Consider the following 11,291-nt stretch of genomic DNA (forward strand, 5'->3'; position numbering starts at 1 on the left):
CAGATGGGGACCAGGTGCACATGCACATGGCTCTTTCCCACACGGTTAGTTGGGCTTCCTTATAGCATGGTGATCTTGGAGACACAGGACTTCTCCCCGGGGAAAGAACAGTATTCTGGGAGGGAAGGGGAAGCTGCAAGGCCAGTGATGAGGGAAGGGGGCTTAGACTCCACCTCTCAATGAGAAGGAGTAACAGCATTTTCCGCCATCTTCTGACCACCACAGAAGAAGGGCATGTTTTGAGGCAACACAAAGAAAATCCAACTGAAAAGGAAGGCAGAGAACTAGGAGGCCTACCTAAAGAAGGAGGCTGCAGAGAGAAGACTGGAGAGCCAGGAGGGTGGCAGGGGAAGTGCCCTCTCTGGGCAGAGGAAATACATGTAGAGAGGGTGGGTACACCACATGAGCTGGTTGATCAGGAGCAGAGGAATATCATGAGGAAGTAGAATTGCCTCTCTGCCTTGTTTAGTGTCAAGACCTGGCCAGGCCCAAGGGCGGGACTCTTTCTGACTCAGAAAAGTAGCCACCATAAATTCTAAGGGCACCTCATAGACCTGAGAGGATGGGATGGCTCATGGGCTGTATGGACATGCCTTCCCTCTCCAGTGGGCATCTTGCCTAGAAGTAACCTCAGTCCCTGGTGAAAGGAGAAAGTCAAGTGGCATCTTACCTATCACTTTGGACATGGTAGTTCTAGTCCCCCCAACACTGGGCTCCACAGGACACTCCCTCCACAAATGCCTAGAGACTAAGTCCAGGCACAGTTATGCCCCTCATGTATGAGGCAATGTTGACCAGACCACCTGGGCTTCCGGCCCCAGGGCCAGCTCCCTGCTCAGCAAAGTTGAGTGGAAATGCCTCTCTTTCAGACTCATTCCAATCACAGGGCAAAAACAAAACAAATAAACCATAGGGCCTGGTCGGTAAACAGACATTCAACAAAGGGTAGGTATGTCATTAAGGCACTCCAGGGCTTCCTACACAGAGAACATGTGCTAGGTAGATAGAATTTTGTCTGGTTTGCAAAGATTTAGGCTGTGCCTCAGGCACCTGCTGCTGCTCAGGCGGGAAGAGTTGGGGTAACTTCGAGATGGGTCTTATCCCAAACCCCTTCCTTCCACACTCATCCCTGGGGCTGGTACAAGGCATAGAACCCAGCTGAGGTTCAGGATGCACTGTGTGACCTCAGGCAAGTCACTGCACCTCTCTGGTGTTCATGGATGGTTCTTAACAGAAGGCATCCCTTAGAACCTCTAAATGGGAGTTCCAGGGCAGGAAGTCTGGGAAGGCCAGCTGCATCCCCTGGAGAGGGACGTATGTGCTGGGGGCTGGAGAGTGAGACCCTCCCCACCCCGTACACACATTAGGTTCCTCTGCAACCTTAACTGTGGGGCTTGCCTCAGGGGGCCTCAGTTTTGAGACTGAAGGCTGGAGCCCAGCATCCGTGGGAGGCTGCTGCCCTCTGCCGGCTGAAGAGGCTAATCACATACAAGTGACCTGAGCCTCCAGTGTGGATTTGGGGGCCCGGAGACACAGAGGTTGGCTGCCTAGGGAAGGGCAAAGAAGGGGAGAGGGTGTGTTCCCAGCCCAGAAAACCCAGCGGCCTGGCGCAGCCTCATGCCCACCCTCTGTGCCCACTCCAGCCTCCTTTAGGGAGCTCTCTGCACTCTGGCTTGGCCAGCCTGCTCCCGCCCCCTTTCCTCCTACCTCTCTGGCAATTGCCCCATCTTGAGGGCTCCTAACCCTCCTTCACCTCCCCCCCACCCCCACCCCGATTCTGAAGATCTGCTCCCTTCCCCAAGACTCCAATGTCACTTCCTGGGGGCTTGTCTTCCCACCTCTTAGCCCTCTACCCCTGCACACCCTCTGCTGTGCCCAGTCCTCATGGGCAGCCCCTTCCCCCATCTCCATGCCCAATGCCTCTGCCCAGTGAGGGTCCCTTTGTGTCTCACCCTGCACATTGCTCTTGGCCTTCGTCTCCCCTGTCTGTCCTTAGTTCTGGGCATCCAGAAGGGTCTTAGCCCACCCTGTCTGGCTTTGGCCTTTGGTCAGCCTGCAAGATGGAGACCTGCCCTCTTTGGCCTGTCCTGCTGCTTCTCCAGTCGCATCACCTCCCCTTCCCACACTCTGCCCTCCAGTAGCTCACCTGCTTTGTCCATCATCACACATTCCCACATCTTTGCCTTTGCCATGGTCTTTCCACCTGGGAGCCCTCAACCCCCACCCCCCACATAACACCTACTCATCCAAGAGCCAGCTCAGGTCATCGCCACCTCCAGGAAGCAGAGCCTCCTCTAACCCCCTCTGTTATAGATACTTCCTACCATCTCTCAGTGTAGAGAGAAGACGACTGCAGGCAGGGAAATTCTGGGCTCAACTGTGCTCCATGGCACAGACCTGGCACTCAGTGGCACTCTTTAAGTGTTGATCCTGTTTATTGTGCTGCTTCTGATGTAGGCACTATAACTTAATCTCTGAAACCTTGAGAATGCTATTACCAGTCTCAGTTTCCTCATCTGCACACTGAGGGCATACGGGTCCTTCTGCTCAACATGGTTGGTAGTGGCCACAGGTATATTTGAAAGCCCCCACTTGGTAATGGGCCTTAGATTCTGCCACAGAGCTTCTTATTTGGGAGGGAGGGAGTTAAGCATTGTCCTCTTCAGGCTCTTGTAAGAGATAATCCCTTCCCTTCAACCTCATTGGAAACTGGGCTTTGGAGCCTGTAAAATGGGTGTAATCCCATGAACATACTTTTTGTACCCAGTGCCCCAGGGCTATTATAAGAATAATTTTAAAAAAAAATCATTGATGGTGCACACCTGTAATCCCAGTGACTCTGGAAGCTGAGGCAGGAGGATCTCAAGTTCAAAGCCAGCCTCAGCAACTTAGCAAGGCCCTAAGCAACTCAGCAAGACCCTGTCTTTAAATAAAATATTTTAAAAGGCTGGGGATGTGGCTCAGTGGTTAAGTGCCACCGGGTTCAATCCCTGGTACAAAAAAAAAAAAAATCATTCAAAAGGGCTCATTCAAAAGGGAGGCACCTAGGAGCCAGCTCATCTCATGTCCCATCACTCTAGAGTAACCTTGAAGGAAGTGATTTTCCCATCCCACATGAGGACAGCAGGCTCAGAGGACAGCTGCCACCTTTTCAGAGCCAAAGAAGTGATATCAGTGTGGCAAAGGCTGCTAGCACTCAGTGGCTACTGACCAGCTTAAATTGGGGCCTCTGCCATTTCTCCTCTCAGCAAGCTCTGAGGGTTGGGGTCCTGGTCATGGGGGTGTCAGTGGGTAAGGTAGGTGCAGTGGGTGCTCCAGGATCAGGCATGATGGCTTTGGATTTTAGGGTCATTAACCCTGCCTCAGCCTCCCAAGCAGCTGGGATTACAGGTGTGTGCCACCGCTCCCAGCTCCCTCATGTTCGTTTCATTTCACAATGTGCCAGCCCAGAGAGAAGTCAGCCGCACCCCCAGCAGACTGACATCTGGGGAAGAAAGGGAGCAGACGGCTCAGTGGGCTGGACCACAGGGAGAATCTGGGACATGGTGTCCTGTGTGATCTCAAGGCTAAGCTGTGACGCAGAGCATGGCCCTGAAGGCCAACCTGGCTCCAGGCTGTAGGGAGAGGTCAGGGTTGCCCTGTGGGCTGTGGCCTCCCAACTCAGCTGGGTTGCCCAAGATCCTCTGTTCAGCTGAGGAGGATGGGCCAGGCAAAGTAGTGAGCCAAGGCCAAGGGGCCACTCTCCAGCAGGCTCCATCTGGCTGAGGGGGAGCTCCCCCCGCCAGAAGCCCAGCTCTTACTCTGTCACTTCCTTTCTTGCTCTGGGTCTCAACTTTCTTCATCTGTCAAAGGGGTGTTAATTATTACAGAGCTCTGCTTAACCAACCCCCCACCCCCACCCCAGACTGGAGTTGGAGAACAGTGGGCTCTTAGAGAGGACACTTCCCTGAATGAATCAGACTCAAGGGGTGGGCCAAGAGGCTGGCAGCCCTTCCTCCCGGGACTCTGCCATCCGTACACAACACACACACCAAGTTCTGGATGGGAGCATCTCAATTTCCTTCATGCTCATTTTTTTTTTTTTTTTTTTTTTTTTTTTTTGATACGGGGGATTGAATTCGGGGGCACTTAACCATTGAGGCATGTCCTCACTCCTTTTTTTTCATATTTATTTTTTAGTTGTAGTTGGACACAATACCTTTATTTTATTTATTTATTTTTATGTGGTGCTGAGGATCGAACCCAAGGCCTCACACGTGCGAGGTGAGCGCTCTACCGTTGAGCCACAGCCCCAGCACCCCAAAAAATACTTTTTGTATTTTATCTAGAGACAGGATCTCATTGAGTTGCTCAAGACCTCACTAGGTTGCTGAGGCGGGCTTTGAACTCAGTATCCTCCTGCCTCAGCCTCCCAAGCAGCTCGGATTATAGGTGTGTGCCACCGCTCCCAGCTCCCTCATGTTCTTTTCATTTCACAACAGAGAATAGCCATCTCTGTGTTGGCACAATTAATTTTAGGCCATTCTTTGTGATTACTGCCTATAGAATAGAAGCTAAGCAGACCTAAGCTGAACTGCAATGAGCATCCTTGAACAGCGTGTGTGTGTGTGTGTGTGTGTATGTGTGTGTGTGTGTGAAGGAGAAAACCCTAAAATCCAAGAAACCTATTTGGATGCTGTTGTAATTGTCCAGAGCAGACATGATAAGAGGTTGGACCAGACCTGGGAAAGAATGGAGGAGAGCGATTTCTTTTGCTGAAATGTGGTGGGCCTTCTCCAGCCAGTGTACTGGGCCTCCAAACCCCTGTCAGTCATGAGCTGCCATAAACTGAAGACTTAGATCTCAGCAGAGGAGTGGGCACAGGAGGATGGGGAGCAAGGGGGAAGCAAGGGTCTGACTAAACATCCATAAAACCAAAAGGGGATGGGATAAGAACAGTACCTCCAAATGAGAGATGGCTGGACAGGGACCAAGCCAGGGGCTTCGCACACCGACTCCAAGGCTCACAGCAAACCCAGGTATCTCTCATATGAGGACTCTCAAGCTCAGGAAGTTCTGAGCTACACAATCTGTCAGTAGCCATATTGGGCTTCCAATCTGGACCTGGCCACAAATTTTGTCTGTGTGCAGTCCCTGGGCTGAACATCCGGGTTAACATGCTGACTGGGGACACCAGATGGGCAGATCTAGAGAAGCCAAGACCTGGAATACAGCAGGAGCAGGTGCTAGGGAGATAGACCCAGCACTCATAACAGTTAGAGGGAGTCCAGCCAGAAAGCTAGACAGTAGCAGGTGACAAGTGGTGTCTGATGATCCCCTGTGTCTGAGGACTCCTCCCCCAGAAGACAGTGGCCTCCAGCAGCAGGTGGAAGGCAATGGCTGGGAAGCCAGGCCATATCCCCAAGCAGCAGGGGGCCCAGGTGGGAGTTGGGGAAAATCTGCTTGCTGGGGGTTTGGGAGCCTGCAGGCCCATAAGCTCCCACCCCATGGGCAAGGCCTCCTATAGCTTCAGGAAGCCCACAGGCCACCAGGGCTCAGCAAACTTCCCTTCCCAACCCAGTTCTACTTCCTCTATCTGGACACTTCTGATTTTATGCATTTAGATTTTGTGCTGCTTAGGTTTAAGAATCTCCATAGTTTTTAAAATAAATAATAGTAAGTAAGCAATTTCTGATTATAAAGCAAATATATACAAATATATCTTATTAATTTTTCATGTGCATATTTGGGCAGACATGAAAGTATTTCCAAATTGGGATCAGAAAAATAATTCTTGTTTATAGCTTGATTTTATCACTTCTCATTATAGCGGGAGGTATTCATGGGTGGGAGCCTCATGGCAGGGTTGCACAGTGCTTAAGAGCAGACTCAAGGGCCAACAGGCCTGGATTTCAGATGCTGGCTCAGCCATACATTCGTTTTATCACTGAGCAGGTTATTTACCTTTCTGAGCCTTGATTTTCTCACTGGTAACAGTATGCCTCATAGGCTTACATGAGGGAGGCCACATAAAACACTTAGAAGGAGACCTAGAACATAGTAGATGCTCAACAAACCTCAGATATGAGGGTTATTGTTATTTCTGACCTCTTAACTGTGTCTGCTTCCTGGCCTCACATCTTGTAGCTGGATTTTGACCTTGACCCTGACCTCATCTGAGTCTTCCAGTCCTGCCTTGTGTCCCTTCCTGAATGCTAGGCTAGTTGGGGAGCTGGTGTCAGGGTTAGTTCCGAAGTAGCACTTAGTGTGATTTCTAAGAGGCTCTTCCCTGGGGTCAGCAATATAAGGGGAAAGGAAGAGGGAGGAGGCAAAGGAGTGGTTATTATTTGGCCAGACTCTGGAAACATGACCCTGATCCTTTCAAGTCTGCTGCCCATTGGCTTTCTCATCTGGTGTCTGAGCCTTGGGTTTCCCCCTGAGCTGGCATCACAGGAATTGATGTGGCCCCTGGGAAAGCACATTAGTGCAGCATCCCTAATGCAGCCAGAAAGGATAGGGAGCAAGTCATAACCAGCCCCCAAGGGAGATGCTAAAAACTTGGAGTCACAGGTTGGGGCTCATGTGGCTCATGGGCCTTGAAATTGCCCCACTGACTCCCAAATAAAGGCATATATGTGGGGTGGAAGCTTCTGTGGGGCCGGAGACTCAGATCTAGACTCTGGCATCCACAGGAGATGAACAACTACCAGCGGGCCATGCAGAAGATGGCAGAGGACATCCTGTTACTGCGCAAACAGGCCAGCAACTTAGAGTGGGAGAACCGGAGGCTGAGAAGCCACCTGACCCAACAGGAAGTAGAAGAGGGGCAGACCAAAGATGAAGCCTCAGACCTGGGTGAGGATGTACAGGCCACTAAAGGCATCCAGAATCCTGTCTGGGCCAAGGCTCTGGATTGGAGATAGGGTGGTGGGAAGTTTTTCCCAGATACGCATGCAGCTGGACTTGAGCTAGCAAGACTGCCCTGCACACGCCACCCACAGACACTCAAAGGGTCCCTGCCCAGCTGGTCTTCTCGGGGGGTGGGAGATGGAGTATCCAGTCTGGTTGCAAGCCCCCAATTATGCTGATCTGAGCTAAGAGAGGCTCCACCCTGAGCCAGCTCCCTGCCCGTCCCAGCAATGTCTGTGAAGGAGAAGCTGCTGCTGAAGGAGCTGGACATGAGGAAGCTGAGGGACAAAGTGCAGCATCTGCAGAACGAGCTGATCCGGGTGAGCTTAGGCTTTCGGAGCAGAGCGGGAGGGAGTTGGGTGGCAGCATCAGGAGACGTGTCCTGAGCAGAAGATGCGTTGAGGGAAGAATGACCAGTCCACAGAGGATTCAGCAGGGGGCTGGGTGGACCCCCTCTGCCAAGAGTGACTCCCAGGTACCCGTTCTCCCCCTTCCCTCCCTACACAGAAAAATGATAGAGAGAAGGAGTTGCTCCTCCTGTGCCAGGCTCAGAATCTCCAGGACGCGAAGCTGAGGCGGTACCAGGACAAGCTGATAAAGATGAAGGCGCTGGAAGAGACTGTGAGGCACCAGGAGAAGGCAGGTGCAGGGGTTGCCAGCTGAGGGCCTTCAGATGGGAAAGTGTGGCACCCCCAGGCTAGCCCAGCCTCCGTGCTCTGCCTGCCAGGTGATCCAGAAGATGGAGCAGGTACTAGAGGACAGGCTACGGGACAGAAAAGAAACCCCACCACCCAACAAGCTGCAGAAGAAACCCAGCCCTGGTAGGTCTGCACCCCTAAGTGGATGTGAGTGAATTGACTCCCCAGATTTTGCCCCACCCCTGGAGCTCCTCCTTCAAAGTCCCCTGAGCTTAAGGAGAATCTGCAAAGAGAGACCATGCTCGGTTGTATCCATGGGCCTGAAATACCCAGGATGAAGTCCCCCCCCCCTGCTGCTCACTCAGGTACTGGGCACTTCCAGAATGCCCTGAGCTATCTCCTCCTGCCAGGGAGCCTCTTAGGGCAAGACAGGACACTGTGTGAGTCAGACCATCAATGGGAGAATCCTTGCTAACTAGGAGCACTAGGACTTCCCCCAAAGAGGGCTCCCTGGGACATCAGTTCCCAACTCCTTAACCTCAAAACCCTTTGAATTATTTCCCCATCTCTCCACATCCTCAAAGATTCTGCCTCTGCAAAGCAAATAAAAAGACTTTGAGAATCCATGATCTCTTTTCCCCACTGGTGCTAATCAGAGCCACAAATCAGAGATGGCTCTGATGAATAAGAAAGAATGAGGTGACTCCATATCAGACCTGTCCAAAGCAAGAGATTACCCCGTGCTGCCTCTGTAGTCTCCCAGGACAGAATGGAACAAAACGCTGGGACATGGAGGCAAGACAGCCCATCTCACGAACACCTGTGTCCCATGTTCACAGCCTTCCCTTTGCTCTCAGGTCCTGGCCTTCCCCTGAGTTCTACAAGAGAGAACCTGCCTATTGATGTTTACTCAGTGCTACTGTCAGAAAACACAAGGCTACGGGAAGAGCTGGAAAAGAACCGCCACCAGACGGGCCCCATCATTCTACAGCAGCAGGCCCTACCGGTAAGAGCCACCAGTACAGGCTTGGCCATGACCCATTTGCGCCAGTCACCAGGTGTCCGGTAGTCACCCACAGCACTGTCACAAGTTGATGATTAAGACCAGGAGGCTAGGCTTCCCACTTTGCGCATGATCCTGGCATATTCTGGAACGTGAGCTCTCAGGCCTTGCTCTTTTTTCTCCTGGGAATGCATGTATCTGAAAACTTCTACCATACCTACATCCTGGGAGAAAGCAAGCCCCTGACCGATCCCTAACTCCTTTTGCGACATGGCTTGCTTCCACTGATCCCAGTATTTCCTGGGATTGGTGCAACCTTGGAGAGTCCTTTTCCCCATCCCAGGTGGATCCTGGGGAGTTGGGAGCAGGTGGAAACTTGGCAGAGAGGCTGCGAGAGACAGATGGCCCAGGCCACTCCAAGTGCACAGAGACCTTGCCCGCACAGGTGGGTGTCCCAGGGCCTAGAGATGCCTAGTCCCCCTCCACTTCCCAGGTGGTTCCAGGTGTTCCCCACTGAAAATGGAATTATAGTCAGGGTGGGGTGCACACAGGAGAGTGATTCTCTTCATCCCAGGACTTGCAGGAGGTGAGTTCTATTTGGGAACCCTGATGCACAGACATTCAGGTAAAGTGTGGGGGTTGGGGAGCCCTCCCTTCACAGATGTTTTCCCCCTATCAAAAGATTCCCTGCTGAACTGTCTTCTGTGCATTCATGGGAGCCGCTTGATTCATTTCACACTTGAAAATTGATGCGTAATAACTTCAGATGCCCCAAATCATGGAAGAAATAGCTATGAAAAAAAGCATACACCCAGCCTATGCTGAACTTCAGGAGGAGGGTCGGGTCCAGGGGCCCACGTCTGAGGCTCTGTGTGGGGAGCTGGTTGGAACTCAAACCTGGCTGGATTCTCCTTCAGTGCCTTGCTGCTTCCTGAGCTCACCTCACAAGCTGGGGCCTTGATGAGTTTTCTGCTTTGCCCATAGGATCTTCTTGCCAGTAATTCAGATAAATTTAATCTCCTGGCTAAGCTGGAACGGGCTCAGAGCCGGATCTTGTCCCTGGAAAGCCAGGTGGGTGAGGTGCAGGGGTTGATGAGGCTACGCAGGCTCTCTGATCAGTGTGTGGCCAGGATGAGTGCTCAGTGTGTGGCCAGGATCTAGGGTCAGTATATGACCAGCATCAGAGCCCAGTGTGCAGCCATGGTCAGAGTGAAGGCCCAGTGTGAACCCCAAGTCAGGACTCACTCAGTATGTTGTTGGGATACAGAGAAGGTATCTGTCCCTCTCGCTGTCCCTTCTACCCCTGAAGTCTCTTTCCCAGAGCTTGGCTTTCTGCTCAGAGAAAATGCTCGGAGTCTGGCTGTCCTGGGTCTCAAGGATAGGCCCTACTGCCCACTGGTTCTCCAGCTGCCCTCTTCATGTCTGCAGTTAGAGGACTCAGCTCGACGCTGGGGGCGAGAAAAACAGGACTTGGCCACACGGCTACAGGAGCAAGAACACGGCTTTGGGCCCCCCTCAGAACCTATCATCGTAAACCAGCCTGTAAGTGACCCCTTCAGAGGAGCTCGTGGGGGCTCAAGTGTAGACCAGCTCCTGGGCTGAGCGTCAGAAGTCCTGGGCTAAAGTTCCTGCTCTGTTCCCAACAGAAGCCCTTGTGTGGCCTCAGTTTCCCCATCTGTCTAGGGGGATAGAAACCCCAGCCAAAACTACCCCTTCCCCAACAGATTGTTGTGAAATTCAAGGAGGAGATGACTAGGGATAAGGAGCAGCCCATGTGGGCATTTCTGCAATATCCTGGCACTGCCAGTACTCTAGGACTGTTTTGTTTTGTTTTTGTGGTACCAGGGATTTAGCCCAAGGGCACTTTATCACTGAACTACATTCTCAGCCCTTTTTAAAGTTTTATTTTGAGATGGGAGTCTCGCTAAGTTGCTGAGGCTGGCCTCAAACTTATGATCCTCCTGCTTCAGCCTCCTGAGTCACTGAGGTTACAGGCTGTGTCCCCATACCTGGTTGTCTAGGACTGGTTTTGCTCATGGACAGAGTACCTTGTACCCCTACACCCACCCAATTCCCAGTCCCAAGGTTCTTCCTCCCATCAGCCACCCTTTTGGAGTAATCATAATGCTGCTGTAGGCTCCCAAGGCCTACTCACAGATGTCCCTCAAGCTTAGCTCTAGGGACACTGGCCCCCAAAACCAAGATCCTGATTTCTTCTGCTCTTGAACCATATGTTCTTTGCTCCTGGCTGAGGCTCCACAGCTCCTGAGAAGGACCTGAGAATGGGACTGACAGGGAACACAGGGCCACCTTTGAAACTCACCTGAGCCCTGCAGACTTAGGTGTTCCATGCTGTGATCAAATGGGTCTAGAAATCTTTGGGAAGTCACAGCCCACTGGGTTTTGGATCCTTGCCTTATCAGGCAAGATGCCCTAGAACAGATTACCCCTGGGGATAGAAGTATACTTACTGGACGTGCTTTGCCTACCACAGAATGGCTCAACCAACTCCAGGGATCTCAGGCGGCCCTCTAAGCTGGAGACTGCACAGCCCAACCAAGACAAGCAGCTCAACAGGCCCTCGAACCACCAGAATATCTCCAACTCCCAGCAGGCCTGAGCCTTCCCGCATGCTGAGGAGTCTCACCCCACCCCTCAAAGATGACTTTATTAAATGTTGTACCTCAGTGAGCTTTCGCCTCTTTCCTGAAGCAAGGTAGCCTGGGGCCTCCACTTCTTCCTCCCAGACCCCACTCTGGCCC

At 52.2% G+C, this 11,291-nt stretch overlaps 1 protein-coding gene across 1 annotated transcript in view; it reads left to right on the plus strand.

Annotated features, from left to right (window-relative positions):
- Ccdc33 (coiled-coil domain containing 33) overlaps positions 1-11,149 on the plus strand; it is a 108,893-nt gene extending 97,744 nt beyond the window's left edge. Inside the window, exons 13-20 of the mRNA XM_027923464.2 lie at positions 6,672-6,834; positions 7,117-7,208; positions 7,396-7,527; positions 7,616-7,709; positions 8,366-8,532; positions 9,514-9,600; positions 9,958-10,071; positions 11,024-11,149. Of these exons, the coding sequence (XP_027779265.2) occupies positions 6,672-6,834; positions 7,117-7,208; positions 7,396-7,527; positions 7,616-7,709; positions 8,366-8,532; positions 9,514-9,600; positions 9,958-10,071; positions 11,024-11,149 (975 nt within the window). The remainder of the gene's footprint in view (positions 1-6,671; positions 6,835-7,116; positions 7,209-7,395; positions 7,528-7,615; positions 7,710-8,365; positions 8,533-9,513; positions 9,601-9,957; positions 10,072-11,023) is intronic.
- Positions 11,150-11,291: the final 142 nt, after the last annotated feature.

The sequence above is a fragment of the Marmota flaviventris genome, chromosome 2 (genome assembly GCF_047511675.1).
Source record: "Marmota flaviventris isolate mMarFla1 chromosome 2, mMarFla1.hap1, whole genome shotgun sequence".
NCBI lineage: Eukaryota > Metazoa > Chordata > Mammalia > Rodentia > Sciuridae > Marmota > Marmota flaviventris.